This window comes from Hypanus sabinus, chromosome 23 (assembly GCF_030144855.1).
Source record: "Hypanus sabinus isolate sHypSab1 chromosome 23, sHypSab1.hap1, whole genome shotgun sequence".
NCBI lineage: Eukaryota > Metazoa > Chordata > Chondrichthyes > Myliobatiformes > Dasyatidae > Hypanus > Hypanus sabinus.
In genome coordinates this window covers 12,080,234-12,107,746 of record NC_082728.1, presented here as the reverse complement: position 1 = coordinate 12,107,746, position 27,513 = coordinate 12,080,234, and the positions used below count along the sequence as shown (strand labels likewise).

The 27,513-nt window shown below is 44.8% G+C and overlaps 1 protein-coding gene across 1 annotated transcript in view; it reads left to right on the top strand.

Annotated features, from left to right (window-relative positions):
* The first annotated feature begins 23,605 nt into the window (after window positions 1-23,605).
* Window positions 23,606-27,513, top strand: part of chmp6b (charged multivesicular body protein 6b) — a 32,309-nt gene continuing 28,401 nt past the window's right edge. Inside the window, exon 1 of the mRNA XM_059948391.1 lies at window positions 23,606-23,819. Within this exon, the coding sequence (XP_059804374.1) occupies window positions 23,757-23,819 (63 nt within the window). The 5' untranslated portion in view covers window positions 23,606-23,756. The remainder of the gene's footprint in view (window positions 23,820-27,513) is intronic.

Here is a 27,513-nt window from a genome sequence, read left to right as displayed (position 1 = left end):
AAGTAGTTATGGACATCATGGGTTCGATGTCCATTCAGAAATCAGATGTGGCAGAGGGGAAAAAGCTGTTCTTAAATCACTGAGTCGGTGCCTTTAGGCTTTTGTACCTCCTTCCTGATGGTAGCAAAGAGAGGAGGGCACGTCCTGGGTGGTGAAGATCCTTAATAACAGATGCCGCCTCTCTGAGACGCCACTCCTTGAAGATGATCTAGATACTACAGAGGCAAATGCCCATGATGGAACTGGCTAATTTTACAACTTTCTGCAGTTTACCTTGACCCTGTGCAGTAGCACCCCCCCCCACCCCACCTCCATACCGGACAGTGATGTAACCAGTTAGAATGCTCCCCACGGTACCTCTGTAGAAGTTTGAGTGTTTTTGGTTTCAACCCAAATCTCCTGAAATTCCTAATAAAATATAGCCACTGTCTTGCATTCTTTATAGCTACATCAGTATGTTGTGTCCAGGTTAGGTTCTCAGAGATATTAACACCCAGGAACTTGAAACTGCTCACTCTCTCCACTTCTGAGCCCTCTATGAGGACTGGTGTGTGTTCCCTTGTCTTACCCTTTCTGAAGTCCACATTCAGTTCTTTGGTCTTACTGACCTTGAGTGCAAGGCTGTCACTACAACACCACTGAACTAGTTGGTGTATCTCACTCCTGTACACCCTCTCATCACCATCTGAGATTCTGCCAACAATAGCTGTAACATCAGCAAATTTATAGGTGCCACGTGCTGTGCCCAGCCACGTAGTCATGGGTGTAGAGAGAGTAGAGCAGTGGGCTGAGCACACACCCCTGAGGTGTGCCAGTGTTAGTTGTCAGCGAGGTGAAGATTTTTTTTAAACCTTCACAGTTTGTGGTCCAGTTGCAGAGGGAGGTACAGAGGCCCAAATTCTGGAGCTTTTCGATCAGAATTGTAGAAGTGATGGTGGTGTTAAACGCTGAGCTGTAACAACATCTTGACATTGGTCAAGATATATACTATATATACAGGATTACTCAAATATTATTTAAATATTGAACACACAATCAGAACTTAATGTAGCTCTTCGACGTGCTATGGAAGGTGGAAAGACCTTGTCTATTTTCCTTTAGTAGAAGCAGTATATAACACACAAAGATAAAGGGTGAACAGGACTTCATCTATTTAGTTTGAATACGGACAGAAGAGCTTTGAATGTTCTCTGGGTTATAGAAAATACGATAAAGGCTGTTTTTCTGTGCTGTATAACACCATGACTATGATTCTAATAACTAGAGACCACGCTGGTCAGGGCCTTGTCATGTCGTGAAAGGAATTTGTTGAAGAAGTCTTTGAGTGTGTTAGGAGTTTACAATCGGAGAGCAAACGCAAGCTCTGCTCTGGCTGACTAAGGATTCTCGCTTGCTGCCTTTCATAAATTATTATAACTCAAAATCCTTGTTCTTGCCAGGTTTGCAGAGGATTTAGGCCTGATTACACATGTACATTAGCGCGTCTTCCTCTGCAGCCTCGGAATAAGTCTTCATGATTTAATACAGACAGGCACTGTCACCCTGCGTCACTCACATAAGCCATTACTAAGGACGGGGACATTTTGTCAGGAATGCTTGATTTACTTTGCCAGGTGTCACTTTGAGAATGCTGGCCTCATCCTCTTAAAGTAAACTTCCTACGTTAATAATCAGTCATTAATTGGAGATCACATTTGTCTCTATCTTTGTTAAAGAGCTGCCTTATGTAGTGAAGGTGATGTCACTGATCAATAAACCGATTACAGTCTGCTGGGGGAGCACAGCATGTCATCGAATATAGGCCCTTCAGCCCACGATGGCCTTTTAACCTCCTAACCCTTCCCTCCTCCCTAGTCCATAACCCTCTATTTTCCTTTCATTCCTGTATGAGTCTCTGAAATGTCCCTAACGTATTCACCTCAACCACCACCCTTGGCAGTATGTTCCACACACCCACCACTGTCTGAGTAAAAAACTACCTCTGACGCCTCCTTAAAACTTTCTTTCATTCCTCCACTCAGCTTAGAAGGATTTCCTCTGGTACTTGGCCATTTCCACCCTAGGAAAAAGGAGCTGGCTGTCACTCTGTTTTTGCCTCTCATAATCTTGTACACCTCTCTCAAGTTGCCTCTCATCCTTCTTCACTCCAAAGAGAAAATCTCTAGCTTGTTTCAACCTGTCCTCATAAGACGTGCTCTCTAATCCGGGCAGCGTCCTGGTAAATCTCCTCTGCACCCTCTCTAAAGCTTCCACATCCTTCCTATAATGGTCCCAGCAGCACCTGTGGGAGGAAAGGAATTGTCCGCATTTGGAGCTGAGTCCTTGCATCTGGACTGGAGTGCTTTCCCTAAGCTGGGAGGTGGTTCCCGCAGTGACCTTCAAGGAAGGAGTTATGAAGGTGAGAGGAAGAAGTTCTAAAAGCGACCTTAGGGGTGAGTTTTATTTACACAGAAGGGTTGATATCTGGGATGCACTGCAAGAGGAAGTGGTGAAATCAGATACAATTAAGAGGTGCCTATTCCCTCTGAAATACCCCGGCCAGGGCATTGATGGATGGCAATAACAGTTGGCCCGTAATGCCCAGATCGTGAAAGTAAAGAAAAGTTCGTGAAAAGAGGCTGCAAAGGAGAGTTACCAGGATGCTGCCTGGATTAGAGAGAATGTCTAATCCAGTGGGGCTGAGGATGGGGAAAAATAATCAGCCATGATTGAATGGTGGAGTAGACTCAGTGAGCCACGTGGCCTAATTCTGCCCTCATGTTTTATGGTCTTATAAAGAAAGGTTGAGCGAAATAGGACTTTTCTCAATAGAGCCAAGGAGGATGAGAGGCAACTTGAAAGAGGTGGACAAGATGATTGAGTGGAGAGGCAACACCTTTTTCCCAGGGCAGAAATGGCTGATATGAGGGATCAAAACTGCAACATGATTGGCAGAAACTATCTTTTCGTCTTCAGTGCTAATTTCTCATTTCCTCCTGTCTTTTTTTTTTAATAATGCTCCTGCGTAGATTCTGAGTGCATCTCTCAACACTTGAGGTGCTATTTAGAAAGGCTGTTGCACCATTCGGTTTAAAATCCTGAATAATTCCACAAGAGAGCCAATTGGAAGACTGCAGAATCTGTAAACAGAAACTCAGATTGAAACTGAAATCAGATAGATTGCAGTAGCAGCCTGTGAATTTTCTCTCCGTCTTTGGGGAAACTGTTCCATTATTGATAAGCAGATCTTCAACTCAAGCAGTATTCTCAGTGTAAATTATAATAATCACTCAAATCATAGAATGTTTGTTCTTTGCAATGATGACATTAAATACATAAGATTGTGTGATGGCTTCATTTTTCACAGCCAGGAACAATTGAACATACAATAAGATTCTGGGCCAGTTCTCCTGCAGAGGCCGTGAATGCGGAACAAAGCTGGTCAACAGACTGAAGGCTGCTCCACAGACACTTCCTCAATATACTCTGAGTGGTCGCTTTATCAAGTACAGGAGCGTACCTAATGAGGTAGCGCAGGAGTGGAACCCGGGGTGGTCGACCGTTGTAGCCCATCCACTTCAGAGTGTGATGTGCGTTCACAGATGCTGCTCTGCGCACCACCGTTGTAACGCTTGGTGGTTTGAGTTACTGTCGCCTTCCTGTCAGCCTGAAGCAGTCTGGCCGTCCTCCTCTGACCTCGCTCGTTAACAAGTCTTTTCACCCACAGATCTGCCGCTCACTGGGTGTGTTTTTTTTTTGTTTATCGCACCATTCTCTGTAAAGTCTAGAGAATGTTGAGCGTGAAAATCATAGGATATCAGCAAGAGATCCTGGGATGTCATTGACTGGATCAACTCCTGCCTGAGAAAGGACCTAGACTGGCTGCAATCTGTCCATCACCACAATAGACCTGCAGCAGGTGCAATCTCACTGGTTCTCCGCTCGGCCTTGGATCACCTGGACAATACGTCAGGCTGCTGTTTATTGATTCAAAGCAATCTTCCCCTCAGTATTAATCAACAAGTTTCAAACCCTGGACCTCTGCACCAACTGGATCCTTGACTTTGTCATCAGGAGATGACAGACCAGAATTAACACCGCCTCCTCAGACGCCATCTATAAATCTGTCAGTGACACAGCCATCGTTGGCAGCATTTCTGGCAACTATTGTTGGCAGAATTTCAGACGGTGACAAGAAGGCATGCAGCTGGTTGAGTGGTGTTGTAGCAACAACCTTGCACTCAGTGTCAGTAAGATCAAGGAACTGATTGTGGGCTTCAGGAAGGGAAAGTCGAGGGAACATGCATCAGTCCTCATCGAGGGATCGGCAGTGGAAAGGGTGGGTGGCTCCAAGTTCCTGGGTGTCGATATCTCCAAAGATCTATCCTGGGCCCTACATATTGATGCAACTCAAAGGAAAGCACAACGGCAGCTATATTTCATTTGGAGCTTGGAGAGATTTGGCTTGTCAACAAAGACTCTTGCAAATTTCTATAGTTGTACTGTGGGGAGCGTTCTAACTGGCTGCACCACCGTCTGGTATGGAGGGGCCACTGTACAGGGTCAGAAAAAGCTGCGGAAAGTTGCAAACTCAACCAGCTTCATCACGGGCACGAGCCTCCCCAGCACCCAGGACACCTTCGAAAGGCGATTCTTAAAAAAGGTGCTATCCGTCATTAAGGACCTCCATCATCCAGGACATGGTTACCATCAAAGAGGAGGTACAGGAGCCTGAAGGCACACACTCGGTGTTTTAGGAACAGTTTCTTCCCCACCTCCATCAGATTTCTAAATGGACACTGTACACTACCTCGCCATACTTCTTTAAATTTTTTTTCTCTCTTTTTGCACTATTTATTTAATTTAGCTAGATATAGTTATTAAAAGTGTTGTATTGCAATGTACTGCTTCCGCTGATGACCAATTTCACACCATATTGCTGGTGATACTAAACCTGATTCTGTGTTTCTGTGATACTCAAACCACCCCGTCTGGCACCTTCTGCACCTATTGTCTATTCCATGGTCAAAATTACTGAAATCACACTTCCTCCCCATTCTGGTGTTTGGTCTGAACAACTGAACCTCTTGACCATGTCTGCGTGCTTTAGTGCATCAAGCTGCTGCCAAGTGATTGGTTGATTAGATATATGCATTAACGAGCGGGTGTACAGATGTAACTAATAAAGGGGCTACTGAGTGTACATTTGTGTATACTGTACCTGTTTATTACTTGACTGGGTGGCAAAGAAGGAACTTGATAGTTTATAACCTGCTTTTACAAACCCCTAACTTTTGAAGTGTAGTCATAATTATAAGTTTCATATTTCCTTACAAAACACGGAGATGCTACTTGATCCATCAAGTCTATGCTGGCCCTTGGGTCAACCCCATTCCCAGGCTAATGAGTCTTGTATCGGTGGTAGGGAAGTTTTTGGAGATAATTCTGAGGAACAGAATGTATGTTCATTTGGAAAGGCCAGGACTGATTAGAAGGAATTAGCACCATTTTGAAATGTGAAATACCCTTAGAGAGTAAGACCATATAGTTTGGGTATATACCTCAAGAATGGTTGAAAAGAGATAAATATTTAATGAATATACTGTTAGTGGCTGGTAAAAAGACTCTTACCAGGAAGTGGCTATCACAGGAGAGCCCGACTTTAAATGCATGGATGGAAATTACAATGGACATTTACAAAATGGAGAGGATAACAGCATCTGCTAATCATAAGTTGGAACAATTTGATTCATACTGGAAAAAATGGTTTAACTACATAACACCTCATAGGCCTGAATTTATCCTCACAAATCAATGAATATGTTGTAAAAAAAGATCACTCCCTACTTGTACATAGTTTTCTCCTTTCGCTTGTTCTTTCTTTCCTCTGTTTTGCATAAGTGTATACCCCAGATAAATACTATGTGGAGATTTGTGGCCAATATGACTATATGATATACATGTACAGTATCTGAAATACTTCTTATGGAAATGTTTGTTTGATGATGAACTTCAATAAAAAATAAATTACAGAAAAAAAAAGAAGGAATTAGCACAATTCTGTACAGAGGAGATCAAGTTCCATAAACGTGACTGGGTTTCTTGAAAGGGTGGCAAAGGAAATGGAATGGTTGTGTGGGAGCCGTGGTGTACTTGGAGCTCAATGAAGTTTCGGATGAGGTTCCGCGTGGCAGGCTGGTCCAGGCCGTCAGGACGCGAGGAACCTGAGGTGTGCTGGTGAGCTGGATTGAAGAACCGGCTGGGATGGGAGTGGGGTGCTCCGACTGGACAGCAGTGAGAGCGAGGGCACGTCTAGGATGTCAAAGTGTTGGGACGGACAGTAGTTTTTGATGGACTCTAAATCACAGTGTCTGGGGGCTTTGCTGTTGCTTGCATGGTGGGTGGTGGCTGGAGCTTTGATACTTTTTGCTGCAGCAAGGACGCGGGAGGGGAAAGGGTCTTCGGGGTTCCAACATTTCCTGTCATTCACTCTTTGGATTTTTTTCCCGTTTCGTGGATGTCTCTGAAGAGTAAGAATTTCAGTTTGAAAACTGTATACATTCTCTGATATTAAATCGAACCATTTGAAACAGCAATATCTGTATCAGCTGATGCACAAAAAAAAAGTTTGAGCCTTTGTTACTTGTAATACATTTGAATGAATAGGATGAGAATTTCGCTCATCTTTCAAGTAAGTTTGCGAACATGAAACTTTGAACTTAACTGGTCAAGCAGCATCTAGGGAATGGAGGGTGGTGGGTGAGGGGAATTCTTTGATGTCTCGGATTCAACTCGACATCGTTGGTTGGTCTGAATAATGACTGGTTCTGTTCTCTTTCAGAAAATATAAACGTCACTAACATTGGAGGCTTGAACTGAGACTTATTTAAAGCATCTGACTCAGCCCTCTCGCTACCAGGAGGCAGTCTGCTGAGCAGTTCTCTGCCAAACAAGCCACAGGTAGACAGAAAGCAGAATCCCGACCCCCGCGCCTCCTGCTGATCTCAGCACTAAATGCCCAAAGTGCCAGAAGAAATTTAGCAAAAAAGGAAGTTCCTTTCACATTCATCAACAGGAGCTTGGATCTTGATGATCTAAGAGCAAATGATCTTGGAGAGGGCGAAAATGTCGGCACGACGCTGAGGGCCAGAGGACATGAACTGTGCTGTACCATTCTAGGTTCTATGTTCTAAATGAGAAAAATGAATTTAAACCTGGAGAAAGACTAAGATGGTGGTTGCCAGGGAGATGTTGGCAAGGGCTCACTAGGTTTGTCCATTGCCACTCGACTCATGTGGAGCTCCAAGAATGACTACACTATTCGGTGCCCACAGTGCACTCAGGTGCCTTCTCCATGTCATAGAGTCATAGACCTCTACAGCACAGCACAGAACAGGCCCTTCGGCCCACCTGATCCGCGATGGGCTATCATTCTTCCAAGTTCCATTGACCCACAGCTGGACCGTAGCCCTCCATACCCCTCCCATCCAGGGACCTATCCAAACCTCTCTTAAATGTTGAAATTGGACCTGAACGCTCCATTGGCAGATCATTCCACATGCTGAGAATGCTGAAATGTTGAATCTTAATGCTGAAACTTGATCGAAGTAACCAGTGCTATGCTGTGTCCGAAAACCTGCCTCGTGGAGTTCAGAGATGGGGCTGGGGGGGGGGGGGGGGCTAAAAAGGACTGAGAACACAAGCTGACTCGTGGAAAATACCAGAAATGAGAGGTACGGGGTCATGAATGACTCCATCTTGAAGCAGCGAGGAAGACTGAAGCATCGAGGTGAATGCGGAGGGGGTCAGTGATGGCTCCCAATAGAGACAATCAGCAGATGGATCGGCGCATTTGGACCTGGGGTCAATGGACACTCTTTATGAAAGGATAGAGTTCGTGCGGCTGCTCTCCCCGCACGCAGACAAAAATACATTTCCTATATTCTGAGATTTGTGTGATTACTGGACTGCACTGTTGATTTCCTTCAGTTTCTTCATGTTTTTTTTCTGTGTGGACAGTTGGGGGGTGGGTGATCTGCTAATTTTTGTGTGTAAGGGGGAGGGTTGGGGGTTTGGTGCCGCTGTCACTGTTCCTTTCTACGAGTGAGGGGGCGGGAGATTGTTATGTGTATGGGGTCGGTGAAAGTTATTGTGGCTGTTTTTTGCTGTGGGGGAGTGGGGATTTTGGGGTCAGTGAGTTTTTGTTCCTTTCTCATGCCGGTGAGTGGAGGGGCAAATCGATGTCTTCTCTTTCATCAGCACCCACGGTCTTTCTGTATTTAATGGCTATCTGGAGTGGACAAATATCAGACTTGTGTTGAACACGCACACTTTGACAATAAAATGAACCTTTAACCTTTGATCCCTTGATCCTTTGAATCTTGTTTCTGGAACTATTCACGCCTGTGATAGTTTGCGTGATCCAGTGCTCCGCTGTCTTCAGGAAGATTACGGGAAGCAAATGCATACTTGGATGGCCTGAAGGTGAAGAAGCTTCAAGACGGGGCACAAGCAGATATTCAGTTCCATTTTGCTGATTAAAGTGTCCATTAATTGTTGATTAAAGTATCGAGGAAGATTGAGAGATCGAGGCAAATGTGGAAGGGGAGTGAGAGTTCAGCGCTGCCTGGCTGTGGTGGGCAGGTAGGCCTCTGCACTTACATGGTGCGTCCCTCTTCGTTGTCGATGGAAGATGTTACCGTGGTTCTGTTGGACTATGTTGCTTATGGACTGTGGATCTGCTCAGACATAGTTTTTATATTCTGTGTTTTTCACCCATTTCTTTCTGATTTGATATGGGGGTTTGGGGGTTGATGTTCTTGTTCTGTTTTGTGAGAGGGAAGGGGGCTTTGGGGGTTGATAATCAGGATGTTGTTCTTTTTTGTGCGGAGGGTGGGGCTGATGTTTCTCAATGAATGACTTCCATGTTCTTTCTTTGTTTCGTGGCTATCTGGAGAAGACGAATCTCAGAGTTGTATAGGGATACGTTGGTTGTTGTTATTCAGTCATTAAGTCGAATCTGACTCTTTGTGACCTAATGGACCACAGGGTTTTCACGGCAAGATACGGAAGTAGATTGCCAGGCCTTTCTTCCGCACAGATATTGTGCTGCCCAGGTTGGGACCTGGCTGGGTTTGAACTCAGGACCATCTGCCTTGAAGTCCAGTGCTGATGCCACTATGCCACCAGCCAGCATACTGAACCTTTGAACCTTTTGAAATGTTGAAATGAAACCCATGTCCACTGGCAGCTCATTCCACACGTGCGCCACCCTCTAAGTAAAGTTACCCTCATGTTCCCTTTAAACATTTCACCTTTCACCCTTAACTTATGACCTCTAGTTCTGGTCTCACCCAACCTCAGTGGAAAAAGCCCGCTTGCATTTGCCCTGTCTATAGCCCTCATAACTTGTATACCTCTATCAAATCTCCCCTCACTCTCCTACCTTCTAGGGAACGTGTGAGGTCACTGAGTTTCCTGTTTGGTTGGTGTACTCAACCCAAACTTGTGACCAGGGGAAATGCCATGTGCCTCGGCCTCTGACACTTCATTAACATAGCAGCTCTGGGCCTGTATTCACTGGAATTTAGAAGAATGTGGGAGGGTCTCATTGAAACCTACCGAATGTTGAAAGGTGGATGTGGAGAGGATGTTTTCTCTGGTGGGGGGTATCCAGAACTAGAGGGCACAGACTCAAGATTAAGGGGCGGCCTTTTTAGAACAGAGGTAAGGAGGAATTAGCCAAAGAGTGGTGAATCCATGGAACACTCTGCCGCAGACTGGGGTGGAGGCCAAGTCCGTGGGTATATTCAAAGAGGAAGTTGATAGATTTCTGATTGGTCGGGTCATTGAGGGATATGGTGAGAGAGCAGGTGTATGGCTTGAATGGGATCGGGGATCAGCCATGATGAGATGGCGGAGCAGACTCAATGGGTTGAATGGCCTAATTCTGCTCCTATGTCTTATGGTCTTATGGTATCATATTTTGGAATTATTGGAGTGTTTACATTTGTTGGCCAGAAAGAACTACAGTCTACAAATCAGTGAATTCAGATAAATCAAGGACAGTGGAAGGAGAGAAACCAAATGTCTTGGGTCTTGCCATGTGCTTGAAGGAGATGGAGGTGGCCATTTTGTGAGATTGTCCTTGCAGCCCCCCGCATGGTGAACTCTGAACTGACTTTTGCTCTGGGATAATCTATCAGAGCAACTGAATGTGAATACAACTCGTTTCAGCTGCTAAACCTGAGACCATTTTCAGACGAGTGGCTATTTATTACGTAAAGTGGTAGACTTGCTGAAGAACCAACCTGGAAATCTTAGTGTCTGGGTTACTGAGTTTCAACCAGTCAGAATTGAAAGGAGCAAAGGCACGGGGCTGGGGGGAGGGGGGGCAGAAGCAATAGAACGATGCTGGTTGTAGCCCTGGATCTGAGCCAGTAAGAAGATGGCCCATGTAGGTCAGGTGACCTTGAGCCAATGGGATGGAGGGGTATCAGCTGAGTCAGGAGGTTCAAATACAAGACAGCAATAACTCTCCAGCAACCAGAGACTAACCATTGTGGTTGAGGAGGACCCCACAGACGCATGGATGTTGGGACCATGAAGAATGCCTGGCCAGTGTAGAATCATCTCCTAGGTAAACCTTTCCTCTTCATTGACTGTTCATGGAAGGTCAGGGAACCCTACTGGGTCTGCACACGGGTAGTTAGTTTGATAACTCACGCGCTTTTTAATTGAGACAATAAAGGTTACTTGTTAAATATAGATTCTCCCTGTGCCACTCTGATCATTATTACAAAGGGCTAGATCTTTATAACACATTTTAAGTTTGATGAATAAATTTGTGCATTTTCACAGCATGTCAATGAATTTTTAAAAAATAGTCAAATACAAATACTTTAGTGCCATCTTTTGGTTTCTCCATGAAGAATATCTGAAAATGTTATGAATGGTCTTAATAGAAATCTAGAAACAGTAATATGTACAGATTCAGGAGTGATCCCTGAGAAAAAATTGCAAATATTACTCAGAGATATATCCAATAACCACAGACCAGTCAGTATAATCTTGGTGATAGGGAAGTTCTAAAAACAATAACCAGGATCGGAATAAGCAATCGTTTGGACCAGTGTGAGATGATTAAAGAAAGCCAGAATGGGTTTGTCACAGGCAAATCATGTGTAACTTGGTTAATAATACTTTCAGAAGTCGTGGAAGATGGTCCATGAGAAAAGGGCCAAGAACAGACTTGTTGAAAGTAACACACACAGAATGTGGGAGGAACTCAGCAGGTCAGGCAGCATCTATAGAAGTGAATAAACAGTCAACAGCCGAGACTGAGGAGGAGAGGGGAAGATGCCAGAATAAATGGTAGTGGGAGGGGAAGCTGGAAGGTGATGGGTGGGGCCTGGTGGGTGGGAAAGGTCAAGGGCTGGAGAGGAAGGAATCTGACAGGAGAGGAGAGTGGACCATGGGAGAAAGGGAGGAGGTGTGTGTGGGGACCCAGGGGATGGTGATAGGCAGGTGAGAAGAGATAGAAGGACAGAGTTGGGAATAGAGGAAGAGGGGAGGGGAGGGAATTTTCTTCACTGAAAGGAGAAGTCAGTATTCATGCCATCAGGCTGGAGGCTACCCAGACGGAATATAAAGTGTTGTTCCTCCACGCTGAGAGGGCCTCATCTCGGCACGAGGAAGCCTCGCACTGACATGTCGGAATGGGAATGGGAATGAGAATTAAAGTGCTTGGCCATCGGGAAGCTCCACTTGTGGCTGATGGAGCGGAGGTTCTTGAGGAAGCGGTTCCCCCAATCTACCAGGGGACTCACCGGTGCAGAGGAGGTTGCTTCAGGAGCATCAGACATGATAGACGACCCCAGCAGGTTCTCAGGTGAAGTGTTGCCTCAACTGGAGCTGAATGGAGGTGAGGGAGGAGGTGTAGCACTTGGGCTGCCTGCAGGGAGGAGTGCCGGGAGGGTGGGGGGACGAATGGACAAGGGAGTCCTGGAGGGAACAATCCCTGTGGAACGTGGAGGGGGGGAAGGTAAAGATATGTTAAGTGGTAGGATCCCTCTGGACATGCTGGAAGTTGCGGAGGAGAAAGTGTTGGACGTGGGGGCAGATTGGGTGGTAGGTACGGACAAGAGGAACTTTGACATTCTGGAACAGAAAGCTGCGTCCTGGGAACAGATGCAGTGCAGGTGGTGAAGTGCTGCATGTCTTCGGGATTAAAGGCCGTGAAATAGAAAGGACAGGGGGATAGGAAATCAGCCAAATAACCAGAAGCAAGTGTTCTACTTAGTAATTGTGTGGTCCTGAGGTCCCGAGAGCTATGCCGTCTGGAGCTCTGCTCCTGGTAGGGTCACCCATGGCGGTAAGGTCGAGGGTGAGGTCCCTGACAAAGAACAATCCAACCAAGACCTCAACGGTGGAACAGGCGGACAAAGTTACTTCGAACTCAACGGCTGTGAAGGCGGATGAAGGCTGCAACAAATCCATCAGCTCCAATCGTCGTGGTTTCCACGCCATTGGAATCAGTTAGTGGATCTGTGAAGCATCGTGTGCTTCTTGAAGTGCAACATCGAGTACACGTTAAACAAATACACGCACAGGCGTCTTCGCTGTGTGGAAACAGAAGACCACTATCCTCGACTTTGAGGGACAGCCACGACGACGACGATGACGACGGTAATGGGAAGCTGGGTGGCTGTGAATAACACACATGAGAGACAGAGAGGTGAGGAACAAGTGGGCAGCTGTCCGTTTTACTCGTAAGCAATCTACCCTCTCACATTACGTTCAGTCCGTAACGCACAGGGAAGTCTGAAAGCAACCCATAAGGGTCAAGATACACATGAATACATAGCAATCTGCAGCAGAATTGAGAGGCTGTATTTCATTTGAAAGGGAAGCGCACAGCGGAATTCAACAGGAGTTGGTATGAGGACTGCTGACTTGTTTAACCTATTAAATATATACTCAGGTTAAAAGCTAGAGGGCACAAGAGGGATGCAAGAACAAAGAGGTCCAGGGGTAACATGTTGAAAAAGACAAGGCAGGTTGAAAGGGTGCTTGAAAAAACAGGACCCTGGGGATGGTGAATATTAATATAGAGAACAAGAACAAGGTAGTCATGATGAACTTTTATTGAACACTGGAATAGGATCAATAGTTATAATAGTTCAATAATTCAATAGTTCTATTTAATATCTGAGAATGTATTCAATGTACATCCTGAAATTCTTGTTCTTCGTAGACATCAACAAAAACAGAAGAGTGCCCCAAAGAACGAGTGACAGTAAAAACGTTAGAACCCCAAAGCCCCCCCACACAGAGCATCAGCAAAGCAACACCCTCCCCCTCCCAACTTAGCTCAACAAATCAAAGCAAGAGCACCCTCTGCCCACCAAGCAAGCAACAGCAAAGCCCCCGAGAAAGACCACGGTCTGCAGTACAACAAAAACTAATCGTCCACGGGCTCGCTCCCTCTTCAAATGAGGGAGAGAGAGGTATCACTCTTTCATCCAGTTCTGGATGCCTAACCTAGGAAAGATGCAATGGCTTTGGAGAAAAAGCAAAATAAATTTCCAGGAATTATTCCAAGGATAAGGGGCATTGGTTATGTGTACAGTCTAAGTATTTTATATCTTCTTGCAGTTTAAAGTAGTCTTAATATGAAATCTTAATTGTAGAAATTGTGTGCTTATCAAACAATATAACAGAAACAAGTAGGAAACGCGCAGGAAACACGGTGTCTCTGTTGTCTATGGAGTTCAGAAGGATCATTTGAATCTGTGGGAATCATTGCCTCAGATGGCTGTGGAGGCCAAGCCATTGTGTGCATGTAAGGCAGATATTGATAAGTTTATGATTGGTAAGGGGTTAAGGGAGAAGGTGGAAGAAAAGGGTTGAAAAATAAAAATAGTCACAATTGAATGCTAGAGCAGACTCGATGGGCTGAACGGTCTGATTCTGCTCCTATATCTTGGGGTCTTATGGACAGAGTGGAGAAATCAGAACAGAACTTGGAAGGGGATCTGGTAGAAGTATTTAAGGTCATTGAAGGTACAGGCAAAAGAGAAGCTATACCCACTGGTGTCAGAGGTACCTGAAGAATCACTTGTGTTTATAGGATGAAAGTATAGGAAGAACCAAAACTGAGATGACAATAAACACTTGGGCTAGATGAGAGTCTGAAGGGAAAGAGTTTGTTGTTTTTGTAGAGGTGGTAGAGTAGACCAACTGAGCTACTTTCAAATACAGACTCAATAACGCCGTGCTTTTTCAAATCCCAAATCAACAAATAAAAAGAGAGCTCCAACCTGTGGCCTTGAGGAAAACTACAGCTTCTCTGGCAGCAGTTTTATATTTCTGTGTTAAATTCAGAGTCATACAGCTCTCAAACAGGCCCTTCTGCCCACTGAGTCCATGCTGACCATGAGCAATCCATTTACACTAATCCTATATTGATCCATTTTCTTTTTTTTTTATTCTTCACCCGTTCTCAACCACTTCCCCCAGGCCTTCCTTTTCACCTACCAATAGGTGCAATTTACAGTGACCAGCACATCTTCGTAATGCGGGAAGGAACTGGAGGGCCTGGATGAATCTGGGACCAAAACTACCGGAGGAAATCCATCTGTGAGTTCCAAATCTTTTCTGACTAGAGTAAATATGTTTATTCTTGTCACATGTACCAAGGCACGTGAATAACTTTTATGCCATCCACACCAATCATTTCATTACAATGGTGCGCTGAGGTAGTACAAGGGAAGGGAAAACAGTAACAGTATCCAAACTATAGAGCTACAGTTACAGAGAAAGTGCAGTGTTGGCAAACCATAAGGTGCAAGGCCACAACAAGGTAGATTGTGAGGTCAAGAGTCCTCCTTATTGTACAAGGGAATTGTTCAATGATGTTATAGCAGTGAAATAGAAGCTGTCCTTCCTTCATGAGGATCAGAGCTTGTCGTGGTTTGGAGGCTTGTGTGCCTCGTTAACCCAGCGAGCTATGTTGGCTGGAGTCAGGGCTTTATGCTTTGGCTCTTGGTAGGGTCACCCATGCCAAACAGGTCAAAGGGTAGAGGCCAGACTAAGAGAGGTCCACCGGTCCTCCAGGTTCGGGGGTTCAGCTCAGGGCTAACCACCCTGACTGGTAAAACAAAACTGTTAGGGAAGCAGCAATGAAGAATCCTTCTACATCTGAGTGTGATGGTATTCCTGAGTCTCCACCCGGGATGTGCATGGCTGGCAGTAGTAAAAACCGAGAGGAAGCTACTGACATGATGGGGAAGGTCGTGAACACCGCCAGAGATGAAGGACCTTCATTGCTGCCCTAAACGCCAGCAGTGTAACAGGCAGGAAGTAAGTGAGAAGCTGTCCTTAAGCCTGGTGATCTGTACCTTCAGGCTTTTTTAATGGGGGGGGGGGTGAAGCCAGAATGTCTGGCTTGGGTGGGGTCTTCGATTTTGCTGGCTGTTTTACCACGGCAGCGACTATTCTGGTGAGAATCCATGGAGGGGGTCTGGTGTTGGTGATGTGCTGAGCTGTGTCCGCAGCTCTCTGCAGTGTTGGGCAGAGCTAATCCAGGATGCAGCCAGAGAGAATGCTTTCTGTCGTGCGTTGATAAAAATTGCTGAAGGCCAATAGGGGCATGCCAGATTGTTTTAGCCCCCTGAGGGAGTAGAGCTCCTGGTGCGCTTTATTGGCCATGGCGTCTGCGTGGTTCAACCAAACGGGCTACTAGAGATGTTCCGATCTTGGAACCTGAATTTCTCAGCCCACTCCATCTCAGTGATCTGGCTTCAGTCCTGACTTCCGGTGCTGCCTGTGCTGAGTTTGCACACCCTTCCTGCAACCCTAACCCACGTGAGTGTAGGGTGCTGCCACCGAGCTGTAGGTGAGTAGCAGTTGATCACAGGGGCAGCATGATCAATCGAAAATGGAAGATTATGGGCCATGTGTGGTGGGGGGGGAGTTGGGGGTCAGATTGTTCATGGAGTAACTTTATAGAGGACAGCATATGTTTCCTACCACCGTCCAAAAACATATCAAGTTAGTAGGTTAATTTGTCATTGTAAATTGTCCTGTGATTAGTCCAAGGTTAAGCAGGTAGGTTGCTGAGTAGTGTGGCTTGTTGGCCCGGAAGGGCCATTTCCGCACTGTATCTGTAAATAAAATATCGTCATGGGCTAAAGAGCTCATACTGTAATGTATTTTTCTATAGGACCACAAGATATAGGAATAGAATTAGGCCATTTGGCCCATTGAGTCTGCTCTACCATTCCATCATGGCTGACTTACTATCCCTCTCAACCCCATTCTCCTGCCTTCTCCCTGTAACCTTTGAAACCCTTGATAATCAAGAGCCTATCAATCTCCGCTTTAAAAATACCCAATGGTTTAGCCTTCTCAGCTGTTTGTGGCAATGAATTCCACAGATTCACCACCTTCTGGCTAAAGAAATTCTTCCACATCTCTGTTTCAAAGGGAAATCCTTCCATTCTGAGCCTGTGCCCTCTGGTCCTAGACTCTCCCATTATAGGTAATATCCTTTCCACATCTACTCTATGCAGGCCTTTCAAAATCCTATAGGCTTCAGTGTTCAATAGGCTCTATGTTCTAACCCCACAGTCTGCACTAGTGATCTGAACATCGAGCAGCTGTGGAATTTAATTTTAGTGACTCTGCCAAAAGAACTACCACCTTACACTAAACTGAAGAAACTCATCTGGTCAAGCAACAATTGTGGAGGCGGAAAGATGGTTGACGTTTGTTTGTAGAGTTCTTCGCCGAACCTACAGATGAAGTCACTAACGTTTCGTTGCTGGTCGAGGTGACATCATCAGTGCGCAATTGAATGTTGTTTCATCTGAGTTCTCACGTTTTATTGGTCTGATTCGTTGTTCTGATTGCTTGGCTGCCGTGCTGGCCGGGATCCGGTGGGACTGGATAACTGAGTGATCGCCACTGGCCCTATTACCCGGATACCGGTCGCTGAGGGCATCGGTTCCTCAGGTGCCTGCAGCTCATCCCTCAGCCGTGACCCCGCAGACGCATAAGTTGGTTAATTGCGTCCAGTTCAGTATGCTTGTTAGTAGAGTGTTCTGTTGAGAACCAAGCTTCTGGGAAGATTGAGACCCTGCAAGAGGAATGTGAAAGTGTAGAGGGGCAATAGAGAATATAAAAAGGCAAGGGGGAGGAGTTATGCAGAGGTTGATAGGTGAAACCAGGAGGAAGGAGATGTTGTGTAGATGGAGCCAGGTGGGGGATTAATGAGACCCTAGAGAAACAACAGATGCTGGAAATATAGAGCAACTCTCTGGTGGATTCTATGAAGGGAAATAAACAGTTGAGTCTCCAGGTTGAGACCCTTCATTAACTGAGGAAAGTAAAAGTGGAAAATGCTGGATTCTCATCAATAAGGAAGACACAGGAGGTGCAGGTGAAACGTCTTTTTAACTGAAGAGTGAAGAGATGGCTGTGGAGGCCTAGTTATTGGTGTTAAGTAAAGATCTATTTCTTTTAACACAATGACTCCCCTTAGCATTAATTATTGGCTGATAACTTACACATGTGCATTAATTTGTTGCTCTCTCTGCAAAGAGAATACGCACATTAACGTCACCTCAGAGTGTGTGCCTTTATTTATTTGATATGTAGTTGCACAGTTGCAACAAGTTGGCGACGAATATGAGGCCGAATGTCAATGAATATTGTCAGCTGGACTGACAGTAATGAGATGACAGAATTTGGAGGGAGAGAGACGGTGAGAGGAAAGAGCGAACTGAACCAGTATGGTGATGGAGAAGGCGGTCACGGATGCTGGAAAAGTGCGCGTAAGTAACAGTGCACAGTACACAGTAAGGGATGCACAACTAGCAAAGCATAAGTGAAAAATAATGTGGTAATGGCCTTCACTGGGAAAATTGATGAACTTGGTAGTGCTAATGAGGACTGGGAATCATATATCGAGAGGGTTGAACTGTATTGTAATGCTAATGATGTGGATGAGGTAAAGAAAGACTCCGCACTTCTTAGCTTAAGGGTGCGAGAACGTAAGTCTCTTACACAACTTAGTAACTCCTGAAAAGCCAGCAAGCAAGACACTTGATGAAATTGTTGCAGTTTTGCAAGATCACTTGAACTCAAAACCACTAGTAATAGCTGAGAGATTTAGATTTCATATAAGCAACCAGTCGAAGGACAAAGGCTTTTCTGAATATATTGCAGAAACGTTCCCAATACTGTGACTTTTAATATGGATGTTCTGATGCATTAAGGGACAGGCTTGTATGTGGCATACAAGTCAAAGCACTTAAAAGAGGCTACTGTCAGAAAGAGACCTAACCTTACAACAGGCTTTGACCATTGGAGACTGCAGCAAAGGATGTGGCAGAACTACAGAAAAAAAGTTTAGAATGTGAAATGCACAAAATGTCCTTGAATGGTGCAATATGCCAAAAATGTTATCAATGTGGAAAATCCAATTATGCAAATGACTGTTGGTTCAAAGAAAATGTTTGCAGGAAGTGTCACAGAGAAGGCCATTATGGGAGAGTGGGCAAGTGAGACAAAAAGCACAACCAAAAAGAAAAAACAGACAGAGTGAAAAATTTCAAACACAAAACTAAACAAATGCATAAAGTGACTGAATGCGAAACTGAATCAGACAACACAGAGTCTGACAAAGGTGAACTGTCATGCCTAGAAATGTATAGCATTACTGAAGCAGATCACAAAATCCTATGGATCACAACAGATGTGTCTGGTGTAAAACTGAAAATGGAGCTGGATACAGGGTCAGCGTGTCTGTCATTTCAGAGGCTGACTATATCAGTCAGTTTTCCAAACTACCTTTAGAAAAGACCTCAGTGATTCTAAGGACCTACACAGGTGAAAAAGTGTCTCCCAAAGGTAAACTGAAAGTGAATGTGATGTATGGAGGCAAAACTTAGCAGTTTGTGCTTTATATGCTGAAAAGTGGACAGCCAGCACTTTTCAGATATGAATGGTTGAGAAAAATTCAACTAGACTGGCACATAATTAAAGCCCTCTGTCAAAGTGTCATCAACAGGCAACTGCAGCCATAATGGTAGCTCTAGCCAGATAGTGTCACAGCTGCTTAATACTGATGAAAAGGTGTTTGAGAAAGGGATAGGTAAACTCAAAGGCATGATGGCCAGAATTGAACTGGATGAAGCAGCAATACCAAGAAACTATAAAGCGTCCCCAGTGCATTACGCACTCTGTCCTGAAGCGGATGCTGAACTGCATTGCTTGGAGGCATCTGGCATTCTCTTCAAGATTGAGTGGAGCAATTGGGCCATGCCCATTGTCTCAGTGATCAAGAAATTTGGAGCCGTTGTCATATGTGGGGACTTCAAAGTGACCATCGACCCGGTGCTGTGTACCGTGCAGTATCCCCTGCCATGAATAGAAGACACTTTTGCATCTTTGGCTGGTGGAGGGAGGTTATCAAAGATTGACTTGTCACAAGCCTATCTGCAAATTGAGATTGAGGAGTCGAGCAGGAAGTTCCTCACCATCAATACTCTCAAGGGACTGTCCAAGTATAATTGTCTCATCTTTGGCATCACATCAGCTCCAGGAATTTGGCAAAGAGCAATGGATTGAGTGCTCCAAGATATCTCAGGAACACAGTGTACCTTGATGACATCATCGTGACTAGCAGGAATGATGAAGAGCACCTCCAGAACTTTGCTGAAAGTGCTCAACAGGCTGAGTGAATACGGTCTGTACACAAAGAGAGAGAAATGTGAGTTTTCAAGAATGAAATCGTATATTGTGTGTACATCATTGATAAGCATGGCTTATGTAAGACACAAGAGAGGACTGAAGCAATAGACAATAGACAGTGGGTGCAGGAGTAGGCCATTCGGCCCTTCTAGCCAGCACCGCCATTCACTGTGATCATGGCTGATCATACACAATCAATACCCCGTTCCTGCCCTCTCCCTATATCCCTTGACCCCGCTATTTATAAGAGCTCATATATAACTCTCTCTTGAAAGCATCCAGAGACTTGGCCTCCACTGCCTTCTGGGGCAGAGCGTTCCACATATCCACCACTCTCTGGGTGAAAAAGTTTTTCCACATCTCTGTTCTAAATGGCCTACCCCTTATTCTTAAATTTTGGCCTCTAGTTCTGGACTCACCCATCTGCGGGAACATGCTTCCTGCCTCCAACGTGTCCAATCCCTTAATAACCTTATATGTTACAATCAGATCCCCTCTCATCCTTCTAAATTCCAGTGTATACAAGCCCAGTTGCTCCAATCTTTCAACATATGACAGTCCTGCCATTCCGGGAATTAACCTTGTGAACCTACGCTGCACTCCCTCAATAGCAAGAATGTCCTTCCTCAAACTTGGAGACCAAAACTGCACACAATACTCCAGGTGGGGAGCGGTGCAGGCACCAAAACTGGAAAATGTGTCACAACTCAGGTCACCCTTGGGCCTGCAAACTACTACTGTCAGTTTCTCCCAAGCACTGCTACAGTGCTGCATCCATTGAACACACTGTTACAGACAGGAGAAAAATAGGAATGGTCTGAAAGATGTGAAAGAGCATTCAAAGAAGCAAAGAGACTAATAACATCCGATGAACTGCTCACCATTTATGACCTGTCACTGCCCATCGGATTGGCTTGTGATGTGTCCCCTTATGGCATTGGAGCCGTTTTGTCACACACTATGAAAGATGGATCTGAACGCCCAATTGCATTTGCTTTAAGATCACTGACAAGCTCAGAATGCAACTATGCACAGATTGTCCGAGAGGCTCTTAGTCTAGTATGGGGAGTAAAGAAGTTCCATCACTACCTCTACAGACAAAAGTTTGGTGATAGACCCCTAGCCCCTTGTGTCTATTTTTAACCCCAGGAAAGGAATTCATGTCTGCTACCTGGTTACAACGTTGGGCACTTTTCCTAGGATCCCACGCTTATGACATGAAGTTCAAGGGTACCAAATAACATAGCAATGCTGACAGCTTGTCATGTCTTCCACTGTTAGTAACTGAAGAAGAAAAGTCTTCATTCTGTGACCCAGCAGAGGTATTCCACACAGCATAGGTGGACCAGCTACCAGTAACAAATACAAGAGAAACAAGGAATGACCCAACATTGTCAAAAGCCTATGAAATCACCATGCAAGGATGGCCAGCTCGTGGTAATCCTATGTTTCCAGAGGTCTGAGTGAGGCAAGACCAGCTGTCTGTATGTCAAAGGACCCTGATGTGTGGGTGTCGTGTTGTGATTCCCTCTAACCTGTTGCACCAGAGCATCGGAGAATATGCATGAAGGACGCCTGGGTACACAGTCATGCTGACAGGCCTTGCTGGAGCTACGTGTGGTGGCTGGGAACAGATAGACAGATTGAAGGCTTGACCAAAAGCTGTTCAGGATGCCACAAAATTCAAAATGCACCCCCACTGGCAACTTTATACCCGTGGGAGTGGCTGTCATCACCACAGCAAAGAGTGTATATTGACTTTGCTGGGCCATTCATGGACTCCATGTTCCTGATTGCTGTGGATGCTCATTTGAAGAGGCCTGAAATCATACTAATGAAGTCAACCACATCAGAACAGATCGTTCCTGCTCTGAGGACTATCTTTTCCAAAAATGGCTTACCAGAACAAACAGTGAGTGACAACAGACCACAATACTTGTCAGAAGAGTTCAGACTGTTCATGAAGAAAAGTGCCAACACTCATTTCAAGACAACTCCTCGCCACCCAGCAATAAATGGGTTAGCTGAAAGGTTTATCTAAACCTTCAAGAAGTCCATTAAAGCGATGGACGAAGAGGACATTTCTCTACAGCACAAGGTGGACAACTTCCTTTTTGTGTATCGGAGCTTTGTTCATGCGATGACAAATCAAACACCTGAAATGTTGTTCAGGAACAGGAATTTGAGATCTCACATAGACCTCCTGAAACCAGATCTACGGTGGGAAGTGCAGAATAAACAGTTCAGCCAGCTGCCAAGTAAATCAGCAAGGAGTTTTGAGGTTGGACAAGAAGCCCTAGAGCGTGATTACCGAGAAGTCATGGACACCCGGTAGGGTAGCTACAAGAACTAGACCACTGATGTACACAGTGGATGTTGGAGATCAGACATTGAGACGTCATGTGGACCGGATACTGGATGCTCAGCCAAAGATCACCCCTGAGTCGACTGCATCCAACCAGATGGACACACTCCAGCCACAGGACTTACCTTTCAGTGATGGTCATGTTACCAACAGCAAAGTGACACCTGCAACATAGAAAGTTGACTTTGACAAGACACCTTCCAAATCCGATGCCACTCCACAGGTCCAGAGATGCCATCCTGAAAGAAACAGAGCGCCACCCAAAGACTGGTATAGCAAAGTTAGTTACGGACTGTTACTTAAAGGAGAAAAATCAACTGAAAACATTGTTATTGTGAAGGCATGTTATTTGAATATGGTTTGTTAAAGGGAAATTGAATGATTTGTTACAAATACAGTTTATGATACAATAATCTAAAGGGAGAGGAAATGCAATGTACGGATCTATTTCTTGTAGCGCAGTGCTCCCCTTAGTATTAATCATTGACTGATAACTTGCACAGGCATATTGATTTGTTGCTGTACATGTTAACTTCACCTCAGAGTGTGTGCCTTTATTTATTTGATATGTCGTTGTACAGACACAACAATTGGGTATACTTAAAGTGGAGATTGATAGGTTCTTGATTAGTAAGGGCATCAAAGGTAATGGAGAGAAGGCAGGAGAATGGGGTTGAGAGGGATAATAAATGAGCCATGATGCAATGGCAGAGCAGCCTCGATGGGCTGATTGGCCTAATTCTTTAACTATGTCTTTTGGAGAATGTGCAACTTGCTGTCACAGCAAGAAGTGGTTGCTGTGAAAAGCATTGTTGCATTTGAGGGAGGGCTGTATAAGCACATGTGAGAGAGGGTACTGGACACATGGGTTCCCAATCTGAATACACAATCCCTCGGTTAACAGTAGGGCTCCCTGGCAGACAAAAAGGTTGGGAACCCCTTTTTATAATGCACTGGAGCACAAACACAGGCATGGGATGGTTGTACTGAAAAGCCTATGTTTGTGATGCATTCCTATGTAATCCCATGCAATTTGTCCATTTAAACATAGAATAAACATCGAGCAGTACAGCTCAGTACAGATCCTTCGGCCCATGGTGTTGTGCTAGCCTTTTAATCTACTCCAAAAACAATCTAACCCTCCATTTTTTCTATCATCCATGTGCCCATCTCTAAAGTCACTAAAGACCATCATAGGATATAGGAGCAGAATTAGGCCATTTGGCACATTGAGGCTACTCTGCCATTTCTTCATAGATGATCCAATGATGATTTACAGTCATTTCCAGAGGAAAATCAAATGCCACAAAAGTAAGGAGTTGTGCAATTGTTCCCATTCGCAGTCCATCCCGTTATTTCTTTAAAAAGTAATCCTTAGCTGTGCAAAAAAAAATGTTATTTTTATTAATGTATTGAATCTCGATCAATGAATTAATCCTTTGCTTGAGGAGACGCAGCATTTCGAACTGACGGCGCGCCGTGCGCTTTGACCTTGGCAGCTCTCCGTAGGTAGAGCCCGGGCGTGGTTACCAGGGGGACGGCGCGGCCTAGGCCGGGCCTCCGGGCGTTTGGCGACGTTTCCCAGCCGGAGCCGAGCGGGTGGTTGCTCTCCTTAGGACGGGAATGTGGCCGAGCCCGGACCGAGGCAGCGCAAATGGGAAACTTGTTCGGCAAGAAGAAGCGGTCCCGAGTGACCGAGCAAGATAAGGCCGTGCTGGTGAGCGGGATGGAAGGCGGGGGTCGACCCGGGATCGCACCGGGGTGGGGTGGGAAGAAGGCTCTTCCTGGGACAGTAGGGGACGGTGATGGTAGGAGAATGAGGGCACACACCTCTGGGTGCTTCAGCCCTCTCCCCATCCCCAAGCAGCCGGGTACCCCTGTCCCTGCTCTAGTTCCTCTCAGGCATCTACTGACATAGGGTCTTGCAATTACAACTATCGTTCTCAGCTCCCTACAGCTGTTAAAGTAATTTGGCATCACAGCACGGTTTACGGGTGATTTGGCCGATTGAGTCACCGATTCTATCTATAAGTAGCCCTGCCAGTCTTTCTGAACAGCCCTGCGATTTAATCTGCTTCCACCATCCTGCATTTTAATTTCGTTGTAGTGTTACAGCCTGCATTTATATCGTAGCTAGATAAATGCAGGAAGAACATGGCTAGTAAGCAGCAGCATCAGTGGAAAGTGAAACCAGTTCTGATCAGAAACGTTAACTGGTTTCTCTTTCCACAGATGTTGCTTGACTAGCTGAGTGCTTGCAACATTTCTGTTTTCGTTTCCGATCCCAGCAACTGCACTTTTATTTGTTTTTCATCTAGCCCATTCGTATTTTCTAGCATTTGGTCTGTAACTTAGTGTATCTTGGCAATTCAAATGTCAGAATCAGGTTTACTATTTACTGGCATTTGTCGTGAAATTTGCAACAGTACAATGCAGTACATAATAATAGGGGGAAAAAAATGAACTGCAGTACACTTATTCAAAGTCCATTCGGAAATCGGGTTGCAGAGGGGAAGAAGATGGTCCTGAATTGTTGAGTGTGTGCCTTCAGCTTCTGTACCTCTTTCCTGATAGTAGCAATGAGAAGAGGGTGATGGGGGTTTTTACTGATGGACGCTGCATTTTTGAGGCCTTGCTCTTGAAGATGTCTTGGATACTATGGAGGCTGGTGCCCATGATAGAGCTGCCTGTGTTTATAATTGGATGCAGCTCACTTTAATCCAGTGCAGTAGCCCCCCCAACTCCGTATCAAACAGTGATGCAGCCAGTTAGAATGCTCTCCATGGTACGTCTGGAGAAATTTGCGAGTGACATACCAAATGTCCTCAAACGATAGGGTCCTTTAAGAGAATCCTGGATAGGTACATGGAGCTTATAAAAATAGAGGGCTATGGGTAATCCTAGGTAATTTCTAAGGTAAGGACCTGCTCAGCACAGTTTTGTGGGCCAAAGGGCCTGTATTGTGCTGCAGATTTTCCATGTTTCTATAAACTCCTGATGAAATATGGCTGCTATCAGCCCTTCTTTGTAGCTGCATCAATGTGCTGGGCAGGCTAGATCCTCAGAGATATTGACGCCCAGGCACTTGAAATTGCTCACTCTTCCAACTTCTGAGCCCCCTATGAGTGCTGATGTGTGTTCCCTCGTCTTACCCTTTCTGAAGTCCACATTCAGCTCTTTGGTCTTACTGATGTTGAGTGCAAGATTGTTGCTGTGATGCCACTTAACAAGCTGAAATATTTAGCTCCTGTATACCCTCTTGTCTCCATCTGAAGTTCTGCTAACAATGGGTGTATCACCAGTAAGTTTCCAGATGGCATTTGAGCTGTGCCTAGCCACACAGTCCTGGGTGTAGAGAGAGTAGAGCAGTGGGCTAAGCACACACCCCTGAGGTGCGCCAATATTGATTGTCAGTGAGGTGGAGGTGTTATTTCTGATCCACACAGATTGTGAATAACTACTCAAATCTTGGGAGAGTTCTTGCTTCCACCGTTCCCTTGAGCAGTGTGTTCCTGGTTTCAGCCTTTCTTCAGCTGAAAAAAATATTCTTCCTGGATCATATCTAAACTTTCTATACCTTACCATAAACCAAAGCCTTCAAGTTTTTTAAAACTTCTGTTTCGTGGGGGGGGGGGGGGGGGGTGGGGAGAGAGAATGTTCTTTTCTAGTTGTTTCATGTAAATTTGTCCCCGGGAAAAATCTGCACAGAGCACATAGCCTCAGAATAAAGGGTCGTCCTACTAGAATGGAGATGAGGAGGAATCTCTTTAGCCAGAGAGTGGTAATCTGTGGAATTCATTGCCATAGGCAACTGTGGAGGCCAAGTCACTGGGTAAATTTAAAGCAGAGGTCAAAAGATTCTTGATTAGTCAGGGCATGAAGGGATATGGGGAGAAGACAGTAAATTGGGGTTGAGAGAGAAAATCGATCAGCCATGTTGAAATGGCAGAACAGACTGGATGGGTCAAGTGGTCTAATTGTGCTCCTATATCTTATGGTTTTATAGCACATTAAATTATTAATCAATTTTCAAGTAAAAATAAATTTAATTGATAAAGTCCTTTTAAAGCATTCTTGGTGGACTTTAGTAAAAAAATATAAGAACTTGAATAATAGTTTGGCGTACACTAGACAGGTTGAAGAGCCTGTTTCTGTGCAGTAGTTCTCGATCACAGTACCCTGTGCCTTTTATAGTTTAGTACACTTCATTCGAGCCAGCCCCTCTACCCAGCTTCCTATACTCCAGAAAAATCAAGCCCACCTTGTACAGTCTCTCTGCATAACTGAGCTGGCCCATCCCAGACAATATACTGGTCAATGCTATGGAATGTGTACGTTTTCCCCAAGCACTCCGGTTCCCTCCCACAGTTCAAAGATATACTGGGTTAATTGGTCATCGGAAATTGTCTTGTGAGGGTTAATCGGGGTTGTGAGGCTGGTTGCTGGGGTCAGAAGGGCTGCTCTGCACCGCATTGCTAGCTAGCAAGCTAAATGAAAAAGAGAAAGAAAGAAAGAAAGACCTCTATAACATCTCTTGTGCAATCGTGTCCTTCCTTTAGTGTTGTGACTGGAACTCAGCTTTTTTCTGAATTTTCTCTCAGTCCCCTCTTCATCTTTCCATTCCTCTTTCTTTTGGAATTTTCCCCACTGTGTCATTCTTCCTAATTGTAATGTAACAGTTTCCATTTCTCAGCACTAATTTTCATCTGTCACATCCTCATCCGCCGGTTCCACCAGCCTGGCTTTGCCTTCTTGAAGCTCAATGTCATCCATCTCGGGGCTTGCATTGCTTTCAAGTTTTTTTTTTCTTGTTATCTGCAAATTTAGAAAATTGTATCCTATGCATCAAAGTCTTCAAAGTAGATTAGACCAGCCCCAGGAAACTGCACTTTTGTTTCCAAATCTAAAAGCAACCTATCACTAATAGTTTTACTTTCTTTCTTTTCTCTGCTACAGCCCTTTTTTTAAATTCTTGTTGCTGCAACCTTGATTTAAAACTATTTTGTATACTTAGTCAAATGCTTTTTGTATGTTTATGTACACTGCATCAATTGTGTTTTCTTTATGAACTCTTTTTTTTTAAAACTTATCAAGCTAGACACAATTTGACCTGGTAAGCACAGACAATCCTGATTCTGAACTCTATGACTCTGATTCCTACCATTAACAAGCCATCAATGCCATGTCCAGACATTCCCATTTACATCAGCATTTTTCCATATTGTGTAATTTTCACCTCCATGAACTCTGCCACTCATCTGCTCAGCTCCATATTTTTGTTATCTAATCTTCCAAGTTTCCCATTTTAAAGTATCCTTTGTCCTTGAACTTTAGTTTCAAATTTAACATCAAATTTTTGTAGTACTATCTCATCATCTCAAAAGTTCAAAGTGAACATTTTCAATCAAAGT